Source organism: Schistocerca cancellata, chromosome 7 (assembly GCF_023864275.1).
Source record: "Schistocerca cancellata isolate TAMUIC-IGC-003103 chromosome 7, iqSchCanc2.1, whole genome shotgun sequence".
Taxonomy (NCBI): Eukaryota; Metazoa; Arthropoda; class Insecta; order Orthoptera; family Acrididae; genus Schistocerca; species Schistocerca cancellata.
In genome coordinates this window covers 16,579,136-16,603,993 of record NC_064632.1, presented here as the reverse complement: position 1 = coordinate 16,603,993, position 24,858 = coordinate 16,579,136, and the positions used below count along the sequence as shown (strand labels likewise).

At 45.6% G+C, this 24,858-nt stretch overlaps 1 protein-coding gene across 1 annotated transcript in view; it reads left to right on the top strand.

The window, feature by feature from the left end:
- Positions 1–2,443: 2,443 nt before the first annotated feature.
- LOC126092406 (protein dachsous-like) overlaps positions 2,444–24,858 on the top strand; it is a gene marked incomplete at its 5' end in the record, with an annotated part of 322,105 nt that continues 299,690 nt past the window's right edge. The window contains 3 exons of the mRNA XM_049907980.1: positions 2,444–2,645; positions 17,254–17,539; positions 21,388–21,599. Of these exons, the coding sequence (XP_049763937.1) occupies positions 2,444–2,645; positions 17,254–17,539; positions 21,388–21,599 (700 nt within the window). The remainder of the gene's footprint in view (positions 2,646–17,253; positions 17,540–21,387; positions 21,600–24,858) is intronic.

Here is a 24,858-nt window from a genome sequence, read left to right as displayed (position 1 = left end):
AACCGAGATTTTCACCCCCGGACGCCTGAGGTGGGACTAACCTCTCCCCTCCCCTCCCCTCTGCACTGTCCCGTCGTCCGTTAAATCTAAATTCCTTCCCATCCTTTTGTTTTTCTTCTGTTACATAAAGTGTTGCGTTTAAGTATTTAATTCCGTAACTAGTTTTGAGTGTACAACTATTTAAAGCTGCAGCATCGTCACACTTGTCTTAGCCTCTAGGTGGCAGTTCTCTGTAAAAGATAGCAAATAAAATGAAACAAAATAGAAAAGCATAGTGGTCCGACACAGTAGTATAACGGTTAAAGAATATATAAATCACAAGTTGGGACTGCGCCGTTCTTTCATTTCCTTTTCAATACTGCCGTACTTGTCGCATTTGCTCGGCGCTAGACTTTTAGCTCTTTGCATTCCTTTCGCGCGCGCTCTCCAAATACTTGAGTTTTCTACAGTGCACAGCATATTTACGAATCATATGAGATGACATCTTCCACTATTTTGTAATTTTTAGTTTAATACCGATTTTCACTTATATCCCGGCGAATATCTGTATTGTCCCACTTATGGTCGTATCAGTGCTCCGAAGCTCTTCATAGTGACACATGAATCGACGTCCTAGCTAGATACGTTTCCAAGCTACATCAGTTTATAACTTTGCGGAAAGCTCACAATTAATGCATGAGTGGTTCACCTCCGTGCTATAACACTGCTTACTAACTGGTGCATAAATACTTCACCTCTTTACTATTACCTGTTGCATGTACCTCACGTTTTTCGTTCTAAATATTACAAGTATATTCATACCTATTTAAAAAAAAATCATGATCACAAATTTTCTGGAGTGTTTGAATGGCATTAGGAATCTGTATGGGGGGTTGGAGAAATTATTTTATGCTTTTTAGTCCAATTTAAAAACGTGGCATATTAAAAATTTATTTTTATTTAAATAATTTTTTTCATTTATGAGGTTTCGTGGCATCATGTGAGCCAATGCCACTTGTTTATGGAACGACTCATTATTTAATTTGCAGAAGGGAGAATTGAAAATCTGTAAAGAAAAACTTTAGAATTAATAAAACACGAAAAATATTTTGGGCGAGTGCGTGAATAAATACAGATTACAGAAGAAAGTACTCAACTACCGATAGACTCCCCTACAGAATGGAATTAGTGTGCCACGAAGAAATCTTTCAGGTTGATATGAAGAATTGGAGTTTACGCTCAATTTCGTTTCCATTTCTTCTCGAATCCTATTGAAAATGAAACTTGCTGAGCAGTGCGGATGCTTCTGTACAGGGCTTAAGAAAGAGCAATCCAACTGCAGATCCTTTTTCTGTCTAATCTCCGGTGAACGAATATTTCAGTTTCTTCTTCTAGCTGAGTCAATGGGGTCAATGTCGTGAACAACAAATCCTATATTGGAATATATGCACAGGAACGGCAAAGTTGGAATTCAAAGCACGTAATCAACAGCCCACAGATCTGCTTGTCCACCCTTTCGTAAGCCAAGAATGTTCTTGGTGAGTGCACCGAATTGACACAGAATATAACACTTACAAGATAAAAGCGAACGTAAGAAAAAGCAAACAAGCCTTCGCGAGCGGTTCTAGGCGCTTCAGTCCGTAACCGCGCGGCTGCTACGGGCGCAGGTTCGAATCCTGCCTTGGGCATGGATGTGTGTTTTGTCCTTAGGTTAGTTAGGTTTAAGTACTTCTAACTTCTACGGGACTGATGGTAAGTCCCATAGTGCTCAGAGGCATTTGAGCCAAGCCTTCGCGTTTCAGTGTTAGAGTCCGTGGAGATTGTTCTTTTGACGAACATAACAGCGTTTAGTTTTTGCACAAGATCTTGAACGTGGCATTTTCGAGAAAGCCTTTGATCTAATCTCCTTTGAATTTCAAATATCGACTTCAACTTGATACTTCCAAGAAAGTTTATTAAATGCCCTCAGACCTAAAAAAAAGGACTTCAGGCACGGTTTGACCACCGTGTGACAGTATAAGCTCGCTTTTAGAAGTTTTCCGTTCCAGAAACTGTATGCATTACGTTCTGTTGCAGTTAAGCGTCAACTTGTTCTCTGAAAGTGACGTGGTGACGTTACTACCGACTACTCTGTTAGCTGTAACGTTTTCGTTGCGTTCCAAGTCTTACACAAAGACACTTGTGTCATATGCAAAGAGATATATTTTGTTTAATCGTATGTCATACTTGGAAATTACTGATGCGGCATCGACTTGTTGAATTAAGGATGTATTTTTTTTTCTTCGCGTGGGCTGGTCTATTGTAGATTGGACAGCCATGTTCGCTTGCAGATCCATTCGACGCTGTTTTGAAGACAAGACCAGTTTTCTTGCTGCAATTTTCTCGGCTGCACGCTCACAGTTGTGCCGTGAAGTTACCTGAGCGTATACACGTGCTTCGGCGACTGCAGAAGACGAGTGAGTGACGGCGCGTGTCTGCTCTGCAGGTGTCGGCGACGGACCCGGACTGCGGCGTCAACGCGATGGTCAACTACACGCTGGGCGAGGGCTTCGGGCGCGGCGGGCAGCTCGAGGTGCGCTCCGGCACCGGGGAGCTGTGCGTCGCCGGAGAGCTCGACTACGAGGCGCGCAGCTCGTTCGAGTTCCCCGTCATCGCCACCGACAGGGGTCAGTACACCTCTCTCTCTCTCTCTCTGCTCTCCGCTGCCGCTGCTGCTGCTGCTGCTGCTGCGCGTGCGCGCGCGTAGGCCGACGCACTTCCCAGTCTCCTCCACGGAGTTTTGGCTGAAATTAATTTACCCCTTAACAAGACCTTCTAGTGTGGTCGGTGGCGTAACTAGGTCATCTGGCGCCCATCGCAGACTTCGATTTTGTGCCGCTGGCGACATCTTCCAGTATTTTGTCTAGACCTAACCCTCATCGCTGCTGAGCGACCGTACAATCAATTAAAAGGTACACATTTCGATAATTCTTTTCCCATTATGCAGTTCCAAACATGGAACAACGCACAGTCCAAATTTGTGTTGTCTGTAGCAGTAATGCGATTCCTTTACCGTTCTTTCATTGAGAATCAGTTCATCATCAGCAGCAGCAACGTTCTGCCCAAAGGCAGGTGTCGGCGTCGTTACTTTGCGCGCTCTCCTGTCTCCTGCCGTACTCTTGGGATCCCCGTAATTTCCGCTTCTCTTTATGTCTCTGTCATCTCGTATCTCCTGCTTCCTCTCAATCTCCTCTCACGAACTATGCCTTCCAAAGCGCCTGCGAGCAGGCACTCCTGTCTCGTCGAATATCCCACCCAGTTCACCTTCCTTTCTCGTATAACCTGCAGAGCTCTTTTCCTCTCACCGACAGTTTCCAACACTCTTTCGTTACTTACTCTTTCCACGCAGCTTATCCTCTCCGTACTCCTCGACATCCACGTCTCAAACGCTTCTATCCTTCTCTCATCCTCTCGTCTCAGTGTCCGTGTTTCCGCCCGATACGGGCCACACTCCAAACAAAACACTTGCCAAGTCTTTTCCACAGGCCTTTATCTAGTTTTCCACATAATAATCTCCTCTTCCTATCGAATGCCTCCTTCGCTATAGCAATGCGAATTTTCACCCCCTGACTGCATCTCAAGTCTTCAGTAATCGTACTTCCGAGATATTTTAATGCTTTTACTTGCCTAGTAACAACTTGTCCCATCTTAATATGTGCCAATCTCCTTTCTTTGCCGATCACCTTACTCTTTGTTTTTGCTGTATTGATTCTCATCCCATATTCCACACAACCATCATTCAGATCTTATGGCATTTTATTTACAGTTCGTTCACTTTCTGCCACAGATACGATGTCATCAGCAAATCGTATACATTCTATTCTCTTTCGTCAATAGACACTCCTTCTTTTTTCCATCCGAGTCTTGCAATAATCTCTTCCAGGTGTAAGTTGGACAACAAAGGAGAGAGGCAACGGCCATGTATAACGCCCCTTCCAATGCTGCTTCCTTCAGAATTTCATTTCCAGTCCTTATTCTTACTTTATGTTGTAAATGTAGGTTCTGCACCAATCCTCTCTCCTTCCAATCTACTCCTTTCCCCTTCAAAACACCCATCAGCTTGTTCCACTGTACTCTGCCGAAAGCTTTTTCGAAATCAATAAAAACAGCATAAATTTCTCTACCTTTCCCAATATATGTTTCCCCTGGGGGTCTAACCGCACAACAACCCCGACTTCGTTGTGGGGCAGCGGTGGGGTGGGTGGATTGCTGTGGCCTGTTGTGGGGCTGTGAACCACCGAGGTCTATGGCAGGGATTAAGCCTCTCCGTCGTTTATAGGTCCCCGGTTTCAATACACAATACACAATTATAAATGCACTCAGAATGAATTACATCTTTGCATCGTCCATGACATTTGACTTCATTACTTGTGGAGCTTACATGGCAAAACTCCGCTTGCAGTTACTATCTGTGACGTCAATAATTATGTCGTAGTTTCTGGTCATTTTTACGACTCTATGCAGGCTTTTGTGTCAACTGCTGGCACGGTTAGAGTGGCTGTACATCGCACATTTTACCTGCAGATCTAAAACAACAATGTTACGGACGATGCAGTAGTGTTGTACGCTGCGAGTGCATTTATAATGCTACATGTGATCTGAAGATAATAGTAAAGGTACCGAAACTGGTCACCAAATTTAAAAAAAAATTAATGTGAAGTGTAGTTGAGACAATATATAAACATTTTTTTAAAGTTTTAAAAAGTTTTATAGAACGTTTTTAAAATTTTTATGATTTTACGTTTGATTATCTGCTTACGACCGCTTTTTCCCATTCTGACAATGTGAGATGTATTCGTTAAACCTGCAGTATCGTTACGTAATGCAGGTTGTGTAATAAAAATTGTAATTGTACAAATATTAAAGCATACATTCATACAATCTTTATTCGGTGTTGAATAACTCTGCAAACTTCTTAAAACGAAATATCAGGATTATTTACCGTCGAGTAGATACGCCATTTAATAAAATATGAATAATGACATAGTACTCCTAGAGCAACTGGTGCTCTGACACTCAGAATGTATACCATTCTGAAGAACTAAATACAACTACTCATTATAACTGTTGACTGTACGCTACTGTCAGAGTACTCATGAATTATTCTGTGCACGTTACGGTATCTAGTCCACTGGAAGCCTTTCTAATACGAATTATTTTTTCTCTCTTGGAGTACGAAATGTCCAACCCCTGTCAAGAAAGAATTCCTGATCTCACATTGGTGGCTCGTCCGCCCCTGGTAGCTGAGTGGTCAGTACGACGGAATGTCATACCTGACGGCCCGGGTTCGATTCCCAGCTGGGTCGGAGATTTTCTCCGCTCAGGGACTGGGTGTTGTGTAGTCCTTATCATCATCATTTTTCCCCATCGACACGCAAGTCGCCGAAGTGGCGTCAGCTCGAAAGACTTGCACCAGGCGAACGGTCTACGCTAGCCACACGGCATTATCTTACCATTGGTGGCTCTACATCCTCCCAGCATCCAAAATCGCCTTTCCACCGGGCTCATCAGCAGCCATTTCTCCTGGAATATCCGAGGAGAACACGCCGCCGGACACTGCCAGAGAGTCTCGCGTCGCTGAAAAGGTCACTTCCTGATCTTATCATAACTCCCAGTGATATTTCTCCATCTGGATTGCCAGAGGGAGCAGTCTTCGAGACTGCGAGTCCAGCATCTTGCCACTGTGTCGCCTCGCTCGGTACGAACAATCTACAGAGGTTTTTACACCGCGTTAAATAATGTCGAAGGTTGTAGACGGTTGCTACCGATTTCCTCCGGCTGCTGCGCTTCCGAAAGCAAACCCGCCAGTCACCGGCGGTGGCCGCCAGTCATAGCTCGCTCCTAAATCAAAGCGGGCCGGGTGGCTGGGAGCTGTCACCCGCGCCTCCACATAAATAAGCGGCCGGAATCCCAGCGCCGCGCAGACGCCGGGCTTTTTCCGGCGCGCCGTCGCCGGCCACCCGGCTTTTTTATTGACTTCTCTCCCAGCCTCTTTCTTTAAATCCCGGCTGCCGCGGCTCCTCGTGTTGGCGCCGGTCTTCGCCCCCGAGTTCTGTAATCCCGCAGTCTGATTTAAATTACAGGCCATCTAGCACTCCAGGTTCATCGTTGTCGCTCCAAGCACTGTCTGCATCCCGTCACGACCCTTCCCCTATCAGCGGCGTTGGAAAATTGATTTTACTTCTCCCTGATCTTCTCAACACGACTCCTCATCCTGTTTTCCCAATTCTCACCCTATTTTTTCCTCCATACCACTTTTCCAGTGCCTCCAGCCCTCCTTGCTGATCTGTTACGAATGTCCGCTTACTGCACCGTGTAAAATTGTGCCCCCTCGTTTCCTTAGGTTTCCGTTCTTACAAAAATCAAATAAAAAGCAAGTAAACAATCATAATCCAATGGGTAACACAGATGGTGACCGAGAAACAAATGGATTTAGTTAAAACGGAACTGGTTGTAAGCCTACTCCATGAAGTGAAGAAGACGAAGAAAGATCTGAAATTCCCCTACGGCGTAAGTGCTCCGTGAAAACCTATTAATAAGAAGGCTTTCTGACATTTAGACGATACTAATTTTAAAATTTTATTTTTGTGGCGGTCCACAGCCTCAGCGTGTTTTGAGAATGAAAACATGGTCCACATAGGTTGTATTTTTTTATTATTATTATTATCTATACGATTGGCCAATTTCGACAATTGGACATTTTCAGGCACGTATCTTAAGCTTCCAGCTTTATTTTACATTATAATATATCGCTGAAAGCTTAAGATACATGCTTGAAAATGACCAAAGTTGAAATTGGCCAATCGCATAGATAAAAAAAAATGCAGCCTATCTGAACCATGTTTTCATTCTCCATACTAGTTACATTTACAAATTTTATCTTGGTTTCTGTATTATTAGTTATAATTTAAATTTGAAGTACTTACTGAATAAACCAAGTTTTCTCAATTTTTAAAATTTTATGAACCTTGGAAGTAAACAGAGTTTCCATCAAAGTATCAAATTCTCAAAGTGTTTCGTCAGAGGAAAAGTCTGGGAACCCCTGAATGTGCACTGTATCTAAGCGTGTCAATAATTTGTGCTTCATTTTTATTAGGGCCGGTGTTATATTAATTTCTTTTTTGAAATGAATGAAACTTTTCCGCATGCGAAACAGCTTCAAGCAATCACGTCGTACCTTGAAAGCTACTGATTTTACTGAAACCCTGTTTCATTAGTTGATTACGAAAATACCTCGCTCCGCAACTGATTTTTCCTAAGTTGCGTATCGTATTGCATTGTTATGTGTTTCCTGGGGGAATCGTTCATTCGGCTCGGCATTACGAAGATGTTCAGATAATTCCAGTGGCAGAACCTCCAAAAGAGGCTTTGTGCAACACGGAGAGGTTTACAGTTGAAATTCCGAGAGAGTAAGTTCCGTAAAGAGTCGGGAAACGTATTTCTTCTTCCTGCGTACGTCTCGCGAAACGATCACATCGAGAAAATTCGACGAATTAGAGCTTGACCACGCTTATTATTCCCACACGCCATTGGCGAATGTAACAGGTAAGTGCGACGAGATAGTAGTAACAGAAATACCCTCCACCACACCCCGTATTGTGTCTGCGGAATATAGATGTAGTTATTTAAATCGTGACAAGTACAGAGTTTAAAGCTTCTACCTCTTAGAAAAAAATGAATAAATAAATAAATAAAAATAAAATAAAATAAAAACACGAAAAATCCTCAAATTCATAAATTGTGTTGCACTGTGCAGTGCCTCTAACGATGTGAGAAAACTGTTCTCGATTTAAATTTCGTCCGAAGTTGCGTTTACTGTGCACATGGGTGAGTCCTGTTAACTGTACGAACAATATTGTGCGCAGCGTAGTCGCAACACTGTCAGAATCTAAAATGCTAGCCTCCCACTGACACATTGCCGGCGGGAGCATTTCTATTCACTACCTGCCAATGGCGGACTAATTTAAATCGGGCTGTAGATGTGCCGTTGCAACTACTCACGCACTACGTTTACTTGCCACACAACTGACGGAATTCGAAAATCAAATATCAGAAACTATTTTTTCTAGCATGTTTGAATGTTAGGACTGAACAGATTTTGCCTGCCCAAATAAGTGTCACCTTTCAAGCGTCAGTTTTACGCGAATGGTGCTTGTAAATCAGCTGCTCTGATTTCGTCAGCACGGTGTAACCAAGTCATCGGTACCTTAATAGTATTTTAATTGTGAGAGATTACGATTTCCTCATTGATATCAGTGAACTCGTAATAAGGTGGACATCGTTCGAGAAGAAGTGTTTAAAAATATTACACATCCCATGCGAAACTGCGTGTCTATATCGTGTACTTTGTAGAAATAAACTTGGCTGCTATAATTAGCGGAACATTATTGTACTCCAAAATTTTGGACACTTGGACCAGCTGGAGGACTTTCTAATGACTGAAGACACGTTCATATTCTTGTGCACATAATCAGCAAATGCTTTATCACAAGCCATTGATTGTTTACCAGTGCCTTAGCAACTCTGAGAGAGTGCAAGCAGACTAGCACTTACGTATCTGTTTGCAGCTAATAAAGATAAAATGCGCTTCTCTTTAAATAAATAAAGGAAATTAATAAAACTTTTACTTATTCTTCACTCCACACAAAATCGGTTACTCCACATTAAGTAACACTCTAAAAACAAAGAAGTAACTTGATTACCGACTCACAACTCGAATTCGGTAGAGCGTTTACGTGAAGAGAAATCTGGCAGCTCAGCGGAATTTCCAGAAGCGATTCTTAAGTGTTTACTTGGCTAACGAGAAGTGGAACTGGGAATTCGGCTCACAGAAAAGATGATTTGAATAAACGTAACAATTGCTGAGGCAATTGCCAATTCCTACGCTTCTTCCGAATAATTAAGTCCGGTTACCATATTGTCACCATTTTAGATTGAGTCTTGGTGCGTGTGTTCATTCCACGCCGTAGCCACTCGTATTACACTTGCGAGCACTGCAGCGCTCGATTTCCACCTCTAATCATTCCTCCGGGGTTCGACGAATGAGATGCGGTACTACTTTGTGAAACGAGGCCATAAATCCGCGTCTCCAGCCATCACGATATCAGTTTAAATTCTAGCTCGTGTTTTATTGAATCGAGGAGACAAAGGAGTGGCGCCCGTTTACACACTTGTCCGTGATTTACTCGACATGTAAATTGTTCTGGAAGCAGAAGGTTCGGGTGAGGCTAGGGCGCTATTTACCGATGGGCCCCTCCGGAAAGGGGAACTCGCCGAGGGGGGCAGTACGGAGCCGGAAAATTTACGGGTGATAAAACACGGAGGGGCCTGGCTCGTTACGCGACACGCGGGGAGCGGCGGCCACCCGCAGCCGCGATGACGCGCAGGATTTACGAGTTTTTCCCGCGGACGCGGCAGTCGTCACCGGTGGCGCGGCGCGCACAAAAAGCCGCGGTAAGTGGTCCATTTAGGCGGCCGATCGGGGTGCGCGCGCGGGGAGGGTGCATTGTCTTGTGCTAATGACGGCTCAATCCGGCGCTGCCCCCGCAGTAATGGCGGCCCCGCCGGACCCGGTATCAAACAATTTGGCCGCCAGTTTCAAGACAAATTGGGCAATTGCTCTGTGATGATGGGCGCCGGCCGCGCGCGCTCCGGAGAGAGCAATGAAGCGGGCGACTCATTAGGGAGGAAGGAGTCGGCGCCGCGCCGCGCTCGACACTTTATTGGCCGCCGGTGGCTGCGTAATGGACGCGCCGAGCTGCCCGCAGTCCGTCCGCCTCGGACTGACGACCCCCCCCCCCCCCCCCCCGCCGCCGCTACCGAGGCGCCTTCCGCCTCGCAAACGCGCCGTGGCGTCACCAGCAGGTGCGGGTGCGAGGGGGCTCCGTGGGGACCGGGACTCGCCCCCACGAGAAACCTGTAACACTGCAATACGTGTTTACGTGGCTCTTGTAATCAAATACCAAATTTGGTTTATTACGTACTATGCCCCAACAGAACAAACAGTTCTGTCACGGAAAAGCAACGTATAAAACTACCGTCCGCTGCTGCTATACCATAACCTCAAAGCTGGAGGCAGTTTGTAAAATGGAACTGTTTTGTTAGAGTAATTATGGTATAAAGCAACAGAGCAGTGTTACCCTCCGAGAGGAATTTTGTTATGTTGACCGTGATATACCTAACGGAGGTTGCGTATCGGAAGCGAAAGTCAGAAATACGTAAATATTTAAACCAGGGGCGGGCAGGAATCCTGCACGTGTGCGGTGCAGTTAACAGGTGTTCTGCGTGCACACAGGGGCAAGCTGGCCACCCGCTTACCTCCTCACCCCTTCATACCTTCTGCCCACTCCTTCCTCTGTAATGCGTTTTGTTTTTCTAGCTTGCTTTATTGAATGATGGAATAAGGTTAGCAGGAGTGCTTGAAATATATCATGGTTTGAAAGAGTACCTATTAACTACGATACGTTTTATTTAATTATCACAGGTTGAGTTTACAATACGTTTAATATCTGGAACAAAATTTCTGCATACAGACAAACGCAAACAGTTACGTAAATTTTCATCACTTATGTTTGCTCTTAACCGAGGCTTATTAATTCAGCAAATGGTTTTCCAGCTCTCACTATATTAAGCGCAATTTTATAGCTTGCACGTACCGCTGGGCTATTATTGTTGTCGTCCTGAAAAATTGAAAACAGTGCTCCATAAAATGTTAAATCAGTTAGATGAGAGACATGACGAGAGAAAGTCGCAGATCTCTCGTGACAACGGCAACTAAGACAGATGCATCTAACATCGTCAGGTCGCTCTTCTTAAGCTCAGTCAATTTTCCCATCCGCTCGGAATCCGACAATAAACTGTACTCGTCCTTGTGAAATTTATTATAATGGCCTTCAATACTAAACTTCCGCTGACCAGCGAGAATACTGCCACATATTAAACATTTCGAATTTTCACGTCTTTGCACGAAGAAAAAATGATTCTCCCATTACTTTTTAAAAGATAGCAAATCTCCACGTCTCCGTTTCCTTGATTCACTCTGCATTTTCCGGTTATTGAAATACAACGTTCACTACGTAGTGGTCGCTTCGCATCAACGCCCGCGGCTTAGCCTGGCACTACACTGCCGCAACCTGCGGGCTGTCGCCACAGCCCCAGTCGACGATTGCACGCGAGCAGCACACGTGCAGCGCTGTGCGCTCAGGAGCCGCGTGCAACGTTTGCCCGCCCCTGATTTAAACAGTAATAAATTATATTTAACCTATCCACACTGTTTAAAGGATAAAGAAAATGGTCGACAGCCTAATTAGGCAAGAGAATGATTAACATTCTTGTTCAAGAAAATAGTTATTAGTAACTTTAACGGACAAACACAACCTATACTTTACCACACGCGAGTGCAGTGGACTCTGACACCTGCATATGTCACTGTTGAGGTTGGGACTAACAGCTAGAGCAGCACAGACTATTTGCAAAAATATAACAGATAACGAAGCACACTATTACTTTCAGGGCTTATCAAACTGAATGCTCTTTATAACATTACTATTAATATTCACTGTAGAATCTTAAATTGGACATAGGTTCAGTATTACTTTTCACACATTTCCCTAGCTGACATAAAATTGTAAATGTAGTTCACTGCAAAATTATGAAATGATCACAGCTTCAATCTCTCTCAACTAAATACTTTTCTATTAAGAATGAAGGTTAAATGGAATTCGTTAACAGGTTACTTCTCACTGTCTTTTGAATAAAGAAATTATTCTTTTCATAAATAGTGGTCTTTCTATTAATTGTTATTTTTCATGGATCCTATTACACTATTAATATTCACTTTCAATACACAAAAGAAACAAATGCTTAGCAAGCATGAGTATACAACTTTCCACAATTCCAGTTTTCCACTTTTACTACAGTGAGACACAAAATTAACATATTTATAACATACTGACTCACCTTCTGTGATTTACAACAGGCAGCAATGTGATCATTTACTGAGCAAAACTTTATAAGCCTCAGTCTTAAGAAATTTTACTTTTGAAGTTGGCAGCAACATATTAATAATCAGTTTTAATATAAAAATTATTCTTTGCAAGCATCATTTACTTTAACTCACTCTCTTGCCACATTAACTTTAACTTTAAAGAGGCATTAATTAGCAAAACACTGGGATTTAATGTTATTTCAGTAAGGACACTCGGTAATCACTTTAGTTCAAACGGAGAGGAACCGGAGAGGTGTTATGATAAGAAAAAAATCAAGGTAGGTACATAAATTCAGTTATAAATTACCTTATGTTTGAGCACACTAACACATTCACTAAGCTGATCCTTCATTGTACATTATTATAGTGTTCCGTTACAGCGATTGCATTTTGGTAGGTCGAATTGCTGGACTCTGTCATTTCTTGGTGGCGATGATAGATACCAATTTCAGAATAATTCCAGCACTTTGTCCATCCATCCGAGGCACTGGAAAACGTCAGTAAAAGCCTCTCTTGGAACCAGCACAATATACAACTTTTACATGTGCATTTCGCAGTTTGGTACCTCGTCCCCGACTGACTCTTGGTTCCACCTTTTCTACCTAAGCCGACCACAATTTACGTGCGCTAGACAGTTCCGTTCCCGAGGGGAACCACTACACCTTTTACATACAAACTAAGAACCCTAAGTGAAGGTCAGCAGTTTACATAACAGCAAACAAATGTTTTAAATAAAACACAACATTTGCACATATTAGTATTTCTAAACAAAATTATTTAAATAAATTTATTTAATTTTAAACATAACTAAAGAGATTATATGAAGAAGACAAAAGATCATTTGCTCATATTGTGCATATTACAGAGATTACACTTCATTACAGTATCGAATTAATCGTACACTAATTACAGAAGTTCAACGATGAGCTGTTGAGCACAATAGAAAGCTAAATGAATCAATAAAAGGTATGTAGTGTCTAAGCTATGGTGTTACAAACCGATCGGTTAAAACCGGTACCGTTATTTTAGGTCTGAATCTCCCCTATTTTTCGGTATTTGACTAGTCTCGGTTATAACATTTTTCTTAAATTTCTTACTAATAAGCGGGTTAAAAATATCAATTTGCCGTAGCAGCAGTGCTAAAACTTTTGTTTCTTTAAATCAGACTTTCTTTTACGAACGAAAAATGTTTATTTGTAAAATTTCCATTCCTTTGAAATATTGGGTTACTATTTAAAATGGGAACAGCGACCAATGCTATTTTAATAACAACGCCAACAGTTACAAACTAGCAACAAGCAAATGCCATAAGAATCGCTACAGCATTGCTGAGAAAATAGTGTACTTTTATACCATGTGGCGTGGCATATGAAACGGTACGTGTGCCTTGCCACCACTTGCTCCCTATCGCCTTTGGACATCGGTTGTATTGCAGAATCGCACCATCCCTAGGTTCGAATTATTTTAAGAAGTGTGACAGCTATGAAGTACGGCGCTTCTCCGTTTGCTCTGAGAGATTAAAAACGTAAGGAGCCACATCAGACTTGCAACACGTTGTGAGGAGAATACATCAACAATGTCCCTCACAACTGAAGGCAAATTTAATTGATATACCTGTATGTTGCTTGAGGCTTTCCCGACGGACATGTTGTATATATGGTTCTCGGGCGAGACGTCGGATGTCATAATGAAAACTCCACAATATTTCATCAGCGCAACTGGCCGACATGAAGAATACCTATAATTTTATTAATGTGCTATAAAATTGGAATGATAACGGAACTCTTAATTTTGTGGTTGCTTCAGGGTGAAAAATCGGCACAAACAAAAGTGACGATGTAGGGAGGTCATCAATTTGTAGACATAAAAAACGAAAATCGATTATTTCAGAAACCGGTTATTTTGAACGGTTTTAAGAGTCGGGTTAAACTGGAGACGAAAAAGTCGGTATAACCAAAAACTGGTTTCTTTCACCTGTAAATGCCATCGCAGCCCCAAAGAACATTTTACTACAAGGTTTTACAAAACTTATCCATTACGGATATTGTTGAACCGACGTGACTGTGTATTAATTCTATATAAATCCATGAAAATGCTACGAGTGACTCATTGTTTCCTCTTCTTCTTCTTCTTCACTGGATTTTAGTCCAGACGCCTCTTCCGTTGTCTTCCAAAATGTAGTTTTCCTCGCGGTCCGCCATCAGCAATGGAGGGTGAACCTGTGACAATGTGCCAGGCAGTCGTAATCAGCGAAAGGTCATGAAAATCGTTCAGCAAACGTAGGCCGAAGTCGTCGAGACAAAAGCCACGACACATTATGTCAACAAGTGGCCACGAAAGCGTCAACAATTTTGTTATTGTTCCTTTTGTCATCATATCCAGGTGCTCTTCTCAACTTACTCCCTTATGTTTTATTAATCCGTTGACCAAATCAGCACTGATGTCTGCATTTCTTATCTGATTTCTCAGACTGTAACGTCTCGTGTGCCTCATAAATTGCATTTCAGTGGCTTGTAAAATCTTTTTCTGTCTTACTTTCTTATTGTCAGACACTCTGAACCGTACTCAAAACAAATGTAGCTATTACTTTACAAAATTGTATTTTGCGCACTTCGTTTTCTAATGTTCTTTGTATTCTACCACACATCTGAAATTTATTTAATTTATTGTGTTTGTCATTTCCATTCAGACAATTTATCTAAGAAATTAAAATGAGAAACTTGTCTTAAAACATTACCCTTTAGCACTACTTTAGAACGTAGAGGATATTTTCCTTTAAAAGCCATAATCTTAGCCTTTCAGTGAGAAATATTAAAATTTTTGCCCTTTCACTTCTGATCCAGACAATGCACTTTTCTTTACAGATCGTCCTCACTCCCTTGTAAAATTGTTCAATAATTACAACTAATTTTTCTATACTTTTGAGACTCCAGATGTGCCATACAGAAGTTACATAATTATGTTTGTAGAATGATGCTGTTAGTTACGTAGCGCATTGTGTTGCAAAACGAATTCTTTCACATTCTGCGGCAATATGGGCGGTATTCATGTTAATATCTATCTGGCAGCTTTCATTTGCATTGTCTCTCTGCCACAGAATCACTAAATCACAACATTAATTTACCTTCCCTCCTTTTATTCTCTAGTCTTTGTCGCACGAGAAACCTGTACGCAATTTCCTTTACTGATGGACCCCGCCTGTCTGGAACCCATCCAACAAATCTGTCTTTGATTCGCTTTACCTGTCCACAATGGGCAAATGTCTATAAGGTGCATTACATATGTAGAATTGTGGACAGTTGAGAATGTGAGTCTCACTGGAAGCGTGGAAGGGATAAGTCCCTGCAGTCACGCTATTCATCTGTGTCCTCGGTGGCACAGATGGATAGAGCGTCTGCCATGTAAGCAGCAGGTCCCGGGCTCGAGTCCCGGTCGGGGCACATATTTTCAGCTGTCCACATCGAGGTATATCAACAACACCTGTCGGCAGCTAAGGGTTTCAGTTAGTCATCATTTACACAATATGGCTTTTTGCAGGCAATAACTACTACCTATTCATCCTCTTTTTTACGGATAGATTATCTGCTTTTAACCATGTTAAAAGAGAACTGCAACTAATTACATCAATGTGAATGTTGTTCAGATCTTTCCGCATTTTCTTACGATCGTGTCAAGCTCCTCCATTAATCGTAGCTATTAAGTGCACTACTGGCCATTAAAATTGCTACACCACGAAGATGACGTGCTACACACTAGAAATTTAACCGACAGAAAGAAGATGCTGTGATATGCAAATGATTAGCTTTTCAGAGCATTCACACAAGGTTGGCGCCGGTGGCGACACCTACAACGTGCTGACATGAGGAAAGTTTCCAACCGATTTCTCATGCACAAACAGCAGTTGACCGGCGTTGCCTGGTGAAACGTTGTTGTGCTGCCTTGTTTAAGGAGGAGAAATGCGTACCATCACGTTTACGACTTTGATAAAGGTCGGATTGTAGCCTATCGCGATTGCGGTTTATCGTATCGCGACATTACGCTCGCGTTGGTTGGGATCCAATGACTGTTAGCAGCATATGGAATCGGTGGGTTCAGGAGGGTAATACGGAACGCCGTGCTGGATCCCAACGGCCTCGTATCACAAGCAGTCAGGATGATAGGCATCTTATCCGCATGGCTGTAACGGATCGTGTAGCCACGTCTCGATCCCTGAGTCAACAGATGGGGACGTTTGCAAGAAACAACCATGTGCACGAACAGTTTGACGACGTTTGCAGCAGCATGAACTATCAGCTCGGAGACCATGGTTGCGGTTACCCTTGACGCTGCATCACAGACAGGAGCGCCTACGATGGTGTACTCAACGACGAACCTGGGTGCACGAATGGCAAACGTCATATTTTCGGATGAATCCAGGTTCTGTTTACAGCATCATGATGGTCGCATCCGTGTTTGGCGTCATCGCGGTGAACGCACGTTGGAAGCGTGTTTTCGTCATCGCCATACTGGCGTATCATCCGGCGTAATGGTATGGGATGGCATCGGTTACACGTCTCGGTCACCTCTTGTTCGCATTGACGGCACTTTGAACGGTGGACGTTACATTTAAGATGTGTTACGACCCGTGGCTCTACCCTTCATTCGATCCCTGCGAAACCCTATATTTCGGCAGGATAATGCACGACCGAATGTTGCAGGTCCTGTACGGGCCTTTCTGGATACAGAAAATGTTCGACTGCGCACTGGGCAGCACATTCTCCAGATCTCTCACCAACTGAAAACGTCTGGTCAATGGTGGACTAGCAACTGGCTCGTCACGATACGCCAGTCACTACTCTTGATGAACTGTGGTATCGTGTTGAAGCTGCATGGGCAGCTGTACCTGTGCACGTCATCCAAGCTCTGTTTGAGTCAATGCCCTGGCGTATCAAGGCCATTATTACGGCCAGAGGGTGTTGTTATGGGTACTGATTTCTCAGGATCTATGCACCCAAATTGCGTTCTAGTATAATATATTTGTCCAATGAATACCCGTTTACCATCTGCATTTCTTCTTGGTGTAGCAATTTGAATGACCAGTAGTGTATCTCGGATGGACGAGCAGTATTCATGCACGGGTCGAACGAGATCTTTGTAATCCACTTCTTTTTCAGTCAGGCGTGTTCAAGTTTTCGTGTTTCTGGAGAAATCTGTGCCGATCGCCGTTGGCTGCCCCGGTCTGTAGTTTGGCGTGTGGACGCTTGTCGCAGGTGGGCTGAGCACGACCGCCATGGTGAAGGTGCAGCTGACTGACGTGAACGACAACGTGCCCACGTTCTACCCGCGCACGTACAACGTGTCGCTGCCCGAGGGCGGCGGGGGCGGCGGCGGCGGCGTCGGCGTGTCGGCGTCGCAGCCCGTGGTGGCGGTCGTCGCCACCGACCCCGACTCGGGGAAGTTCGGCGCCGTGTCGTATCGCATCGTGGCGGGCGACGCCGCCGGACTCTTCCGCGTCGACAGGTCCACGGGCGAGATCTTCGTCACGCAGCCTGGCAGGTGAGTCTTCCAACGTGTCTACCTGGTGTTTGTTTCCCGTCCCGCTTTTCGAGGTGGACTGACAGTAGCAATATATCTACTCTGCAGCCATGAAGTTGAAAATAAAAGTCGTGTAAGATATGATAAAATATGCAGATCTCGTTAGTCTAAAATGCTGATCTTGATGGGATGGTGTTACCGATGGTAGTTGTAATTCTGCAGAGGGTGTTGATGAGGGTGTTGATGTTGGAGTTGTAGGTGGTCTGTCTAGGACTTGATGATCAGCTCAGATTAAATGCGGAGTCTCGAAGTCTGAGATTATCGGAAAGAGAGCGGAAATAGGTGGTAGGTGGGGGGCTGATGAGAGAGAGTGGGTTGGAGAAGACAGTCTTCTGAGGACTGTGGAGGGTTGCGATGGAGGAAGAGGTTCTGGCTGAGTTTGTGACGCGGATCAAGAAGAACTAGAATGGAAATGTTGAACTGGATAAACACCCAACTCCATAACATTTCATATGACTTGCAGAACGTAGCAACGTTACACTGGAGGCAATAAGAAAACCTCACAACATGAGAGGATACGTATGAGGAGACAACATGGATTCTAGTTCTGTGTTACAAAGTATATGAGTCGTAGGTTACTGAGGTCCTTACACATAAGTGTTGGGCAACATACACATGATAGCCACAATTTGTATTACCGACGAAATAACAGTACCAGTTTAGGGGTTTATGTTTGAGCAGGTCACTGATGTCATACTCGCACTCACTGACGAAGGAGTGTGTTGGTTGAGGAAGGAGGTTTGGCATGAAAGCTTTCAGATATGGAGCGGATCTCCTCTGAAACAGTCTTTATTTGTAAGTCATTGTGAATCGTAATGAATCGTGGAGCATTTAGTATGATTCGCAATGCATTTTGAACAACCAGGAAGTTGTTGAGAAGCATAGATACCACATGTCTCCATATGGGCAGGCATACAGCATGGCCGGTTGTATTGCCGATTTATGATGCAGGAGACTGCTTTTCCTGTTCAGAAAAGACCTGCTTATTAAAAGACATGAGACAGAAAATGCGAGGGTTGTGCAGACTGTAAGTTCCGATCCGTCTCGAAGCGGAAACAACATTGAAAATCAGAAATGCAAGAGTCGGCTACACCTTCCAAGTTTCTTCTCTACATAATCGCTGCTCCGACTTGGACATTCGTCCCAACCTTCTAACAGTCTCGTCAGACGAGGCAGCCCGTGCTCCCCGCCAATTCCCTGTGGTCGCCTGCAGCTCGATGTCTGTGCCAAAGTGTCGTCTTTGTAGACAGCGGTTCGTGGTGAGCAGAAATGTGAAAATCAGAGGGAGCCTCGTCCCGACTGTACGATGGGTGATGAAACACTTCCCGTCGAAAATGCTGCAGGGACTTTCTCATCGCCCCTGCAGTGTGCAGCCGTGAATGGCCGCGAAGAAGGAAATGCATGGCAGTTGCATTATGTGGGGATGCCTGAAATCAGGCGCAGTGTCTTGGGAGGCACCCACGCTTGGCGGGACACGCTATTTCTAGGTATCTTTACGTGCTAACTGTGCCCTCAGAATTGCAAAATGTAACGTGACGCGGCTGACGTGTATACAAGAGACACTGCCCAATACATCTGTGCAAAGCTTCATCGGATTTTCTCTATGACTTCCATTTCGCGACCATTCAGAACTTACTTTCCGGACACCCCTCGTATAATGTTTGCTTTGTTCTCTACGCCGCTTATATGTACTTAAAGATAGGAGGTTTATAACAAGGTTATCAAGCCTGCAGAAAAAATGGAGTTGATTTGGGAGTGTGTCGCGGTCATGTTTAGGTGAAGTACAGAACGGGCTGCTAGTGTGATTTATTGGAAGACATGGAGCCGTTCAGCTCAAAGGGATGGATAAATTACGGAGAGCCTTGCTGATGAAACAGATTGTATCTTCGGTGGTGCGGTGGGACGTAATAAATTATTTGGAGGAAGTGTATCGACAGAGCGGATGTGGACGGCTTGTACTGGTTTGGTGGAAGAAGACACAGCCTTACATTTACAGGAACAGGTTTGGGGAAGGGGTTCAGGGGTATGATGTAGGTGTTATATGAGAGTGGAGATTTTAGTTGGGACACAGGACATTGATTCGAGGTATAAGGAGCTTTGCTATGGGAAAAGGTGTGTGTCGAATGAGGTGGCAGTTGTAGGTCACCATTATGATTAGACTTAGTGTCCTGAGGGTTCAAAGCGGTGTCTGCAGTGGGGGCATCATCATTAACTGGGTGATCGATACTTGAAAGGGATTCTTAGACTGTACAAATTACACTACTGGCCATTAAAATTGCTACACCAAGAAGAAATGCAGATGATAAACGGCTATTCATTCGACAAATATATTATACTAGAACTGACATGTGATTACATTTTTACGCAATTTTCGTGCATAGATCCTGAGAAATCAGTACCCAGAACAACCACCTCTTGCCGTAATAACGCCATTGATACGGCTGGGCATTGAGTCAAACAGAGCTTGAATGGCGTGTACTGGTACAGCGGCCCATGCAGCTTCAACACGATACCACAGTTCATCAAGAGTAGTGACTGGCGTATTGTGACGCGGCACGCGCTCGGTCACCATTGACCAGACATTTTCAGTTGGTGAGAGATCTGGAGAATGTGCTGCCGGTGGCAACAGTCGAACATTTTCTTTATCCAGAAAGGCCCGTACAGGACCTGCAACATGCGGTCGTGCATTATCCTGCTGAAATGTAGGGTTTCGCAGGGATCGAATGAAGGGTAGAGCCACGGGTCGTAACACATCTGAAATGTAACGTCCACTGTTCAAAGTGCCGTCAATGCGAACAAGAGGTGACCGAGACGTGTAACCAGTGGCACCCCTTCCCTTAACGCCGGGTGATACGCCAGTATGGCGATGACGAATACGCGCTTTCAATGTGCGTTCATCGCGATGTCGCCAAACACGGATGCGACCATCATGATACTGTAAACAGAACCTGGGTTCATCCGAAAAAATGACGTTTTACCATTCGTGCACCGAAGTTCGTCGTTGAGTACACCATCGCAGGCACTCCTGCCTGTGATGCAGCGTCAAGGGTAACCGCAGCCATGGTCTCTCCGAGCTGATAGTCCATGCTGCTGCAAACGTCGTCGAAATGTTCGCCGAGGTGGCTTCTGCATTGTAAACGTCCCCATCTGTTGACTCAGGGATCGAGACGTGGCTGCACGATCCGTTACAGCTATGCGGATAAGATGCCTGTCATCTCGAGTGCTAGTGATACGAGGCCGTTGGGATCCAGCACGGCGTTCCGTATTACCCTCCTGAACCCACCGATTACTTATTCTGGCAACAGTCATTTGATCTCGACCAACGCGAGCAGCAATGTCGCGATACGATAAACCGCAATCGCGATAGGCTGCAATCCGACCTTTATCAAAGTGATGGTACGCATTTCTCCTCCTTACACGAGACATCACAACAACGTTTTACCAGGCAACGCCGGTTAACTGCTGTTTGTGTATGAGAAATCGGTTGGAAACTTTCCTCATGTCGGCACGTTGTAGGTGTCGCCACCGGCGCCAACCTCGTGTGAATGCTCTGAAAAGCTGATCATTTGCATATCACAGCACCTTCTTCCTGTCGGTTAAATTTCGCATCTGTAGAACGTCATCTTCGTGGTGTAGCAATGTTAATGGTCAGTGGTGTAAGAATGTGGGGCCGAAGCTGTTGCTGACGAGAAGTGGGAACGAGGCTCGGCTGTTAGTTCCAGCTCAGCCTCACCTGCCACGATTTCGCGATGACGCCAGTGAGGCTGGGGTGGACTGGGCTTCGCTGCGACCGGAGTGTTTGCCGGCAGGCTGGTGGCGCGCTCGCAGCACCGCATCAACGTGTCGGCGACGGACGGCGGCGGGCTGCGCGCGCCGCACGACGCCGAGGTGTTCCTGAGCGTGAGCGACGCGTCGCAGCGGCCGCCCATCTTCCAGCACCCGCGCTACACCTTCAGCGTGCGCGAGGACGCGCCGCGGCACTCCGTGGTCGGCTCCGTCAAGGCCAGCAGCAGCGACGTCGGTGAGTGCCCACCCCAGCTGCCGCCCCGCGCGCTGCCCCGCCTCGCCTCACTGCGGACGCCACGCCCCTTCTCTCCATCGGAGACCCGGCGACGCTTATCCTGCCCTAGAAGGCCGGCGCGTGCACCCACAATGTTACACTTAATTGCACAGGCCAACTGAGATATACGTCTTTTTAATGAAAGCGTCTTATTCCCACAGTTTTTAACCAACTGAATCGTAATACGATAGCAAAAAACTCCTGTCATCCACCATGTTTTTTCTATCAACGCTCGATATTTGAAGAAAAATCAGCTCTTCTAACGAGATGTATTTTACACACTGTTTCAATCAATAATATTATGAAGCTGAAATTTCAGCGATAGTGATTGCACTGGTCAGTTTTCTCCTTATTTTTGCGTAAAAATCTCGTGGATGCGATAAAAAAGGGAGCTTAAAATAGACACTACACCAATAACAACGATGTTGTTTTGTCCGCAGCTCGTGGTCGTACGATAGCGTTCTCGCTTCCCGCGCCCGTGTTCCCAGGTTCGATTCCCGGCGGGGTCAGGGATTTTCTCTGCCTCGTGATGACTGGGTGTTGTGTGCTGTCCTTAGGTTAGTTAGGTTTAAGTAGTCCTAAGTTCTAGGGGACTGATGACCACAGCTGTTAAGTCCCATAGTGCTCAGAGCCATTTGAACCATTTGAACCTCTTTGTGTTTTGAAAGTGGTCAGTTTGATTTCTTCATGCGTTAAGGGCGGCCGCGGTGGCCCAGTGGTTCTAGGCGCTTCAGTCCGGAACCGCGCGACTGCTACGGTCGCAGATTCCAATCCTGCCTCGGGCATGGATGTGCGTGATGTCCTTAGGTCAGTTAGGTTTAAGTAGTTCTAAGTTCTAGGGGACTGGTGACCTCTGATGTTTAGTCCCATAGTGCTCACAAGGGAACGTCCCCATCGCACCTCCCTCAGATTTAGTTATAAGGTGGCACAGTGGATAGGCCTTGAAAAACTGAACACAGATCAATCGAGAAAACAGGAAGAAGTTGTGTGGAACTATGAAAAAATAAGCAAAATGTACAAACTGAGTAGTCCATGAGCAACATAAGCAACATCAAGGATAGTGTGAGCTAAGGAGCGCCGTAGTCCCGTGGTTAGCGTGAGCAGCTGCGGAACAAGAGGTCCTTGGTTCTAGTCTTCCCTCGAGTGAAATGTTTACTTTCTTTATTTTCGCAAAGTTACGGTGTGTCCGTTCGTTCATTGACGTCTCTGTTCACTGTGATAACTTTAGTGTCTGTGTTTTGCGACCGCACCGCACAACCGTGCGATTTTGTTATTGAAGTCGCGAGCTATATTTGCTGGATTCATATTGCCCACGGGATACATGTCACGTATTTAATGCACTCCCGTCCAGAGTAGCGAACAGTCAACTGCCAACCAGGGAGCCTCGTTAGCAGGAATACTCTCTTCCGTGCGCTGTAGTCGACTGACGTCTTGTGTTTCGATGTTTGTTGAGGTGTAACGTCCCCATACTACGGCGCAGTTACCTCGCATCGGACGGATGGAACGACAGATAATAATAACTGTCTGAAAATAAAAAAATAAACTTTTCACTCGAGGGAAGACTTGAACCAAAGACCTCTCGTTCCTCAGCTGCTCACGCTAACCACGGGACCACGGTGCTCCATAGTTCAGGCTATCCTTGATGTTGCCTATCTTGCGCATGGACTACTCAGTTACATTTTGTTTATTTTTTTCGTAGTTCCACACAACTTCTTCCTGTTTTCTCGATTGATCTGTGTTGAGTTTTTCAAGGCCTATCCACTGTGCCAAATTATAACTAAATCTGAGGGGGGTGCGATGGGGAGGTTCCCTTGTCAGAGCCATTTGAACCACCCGTTAAGGGTTCTTAAAGGAAGTATTTAGTCGCGCAGTTGTGCATTGGTAGTTCCTTCTCGGTAAGGATCAGGAAAGTAGGTGGGCGCGTGAGACATTATTTCCTGTTGCGCACGTTAAGCATTTCCCATATTCGTCGTAGACTTTGTCGCTCATCATAGTGTTGCAGCATCACGCTTCTCGTAAAATGTGTTACAGGGCAGTAGTTACAGCGTCTGTCGCGTCTTTCGGTTTGGATCTAAGAGTAATTCCTTGCAGGTGGTGCTGTCTAATGTTTGTCAGTTTACCTCTGTACTTTTTGCAGTAAGTGTCAACATTCAGGGCCTTTCCACTTTCAGACAATTCTCGAAAATCCAAAATTACCGCCTCCACCCACGGGGCATACCCTGATACGTGTCGTCGGCACCACCGCCGGCTATTGAGCTGATATAAAGGCTAATTAACAGCGCACAATGAGCGGCCGCGCCGGAGCAGCGAGCGCAGCCGGCGGACTGCGGTTTCGGTATTTAGAAAACGCGGCGCGGACGGCGAAAAGCGCGCCTCGCAGCAGGCCAAATACTTGAGTCGTCGCGCCCAATTTACGACTCAATTGTGGCGACCGAGGAGGCAGGCGGTAAGCGGCGGCGGCGGCCGCTCCTTAATGACGTCGGCGTCGCGGGGGTGGGGCGCGGCGGCGGAGGCGGCGTGCTTGCGGGCGCCACTGCCAGGTGTCAGCACGGTCGCGCCGCCGCCGCGTCCCACGCTCTGCTGACAGAGGCCGCAGCCGCGTAAATTAAACGGCGGGCGCGGGCGCAGGCCCGAAAAAGAGCAGCCAGGGGGCATTCCTCGCCACTGTTGACCTCCAGCGCCACATAAAACACCGCGGCCGGCAGAGGGGGCCGCGACAATGGCCGCGGCGCATGCACGCGCCGTCGCCCGCGTGCCTGCCCGACTTAATGGTCGCCCGAGTGGGCGACGCCGCACCCCGCCCCCTAGCAGCTGCTGAAAAGTGTGTTTTCGGGAAATTAACAAGGCCCGGCCCCGCGGCCGTCCTACCCACCTACCTGTAATTGTGTGCCGCGCCGCGCCGCGCCGCGACGCCTCGTGGCCGTTTTATTTTCGCGCCGCGGCCCGGCGTGCGGATTGTCTTATTGTGCGGGTCGTTACACGCGGTTCTACCAGCGACGCCGCATTCCCGGTACGGCGCGGGCGCTCGGCGCTCCGCCGACACGGTGGCCACTCCCCGGTACACACTGGTTTTATTACGAATCTTACATCACGACTCGAGACTTAAGAGGTAGCCACGCAGCCCTCTCTCTCTCTCTCTCTCTCTCTCTCTCTTTTCCTTTTGGGTTCTGTTACCTCCGAGCGAGCAGAGCGTAGCGTATACAGCGCTTGTGTCGCTTGC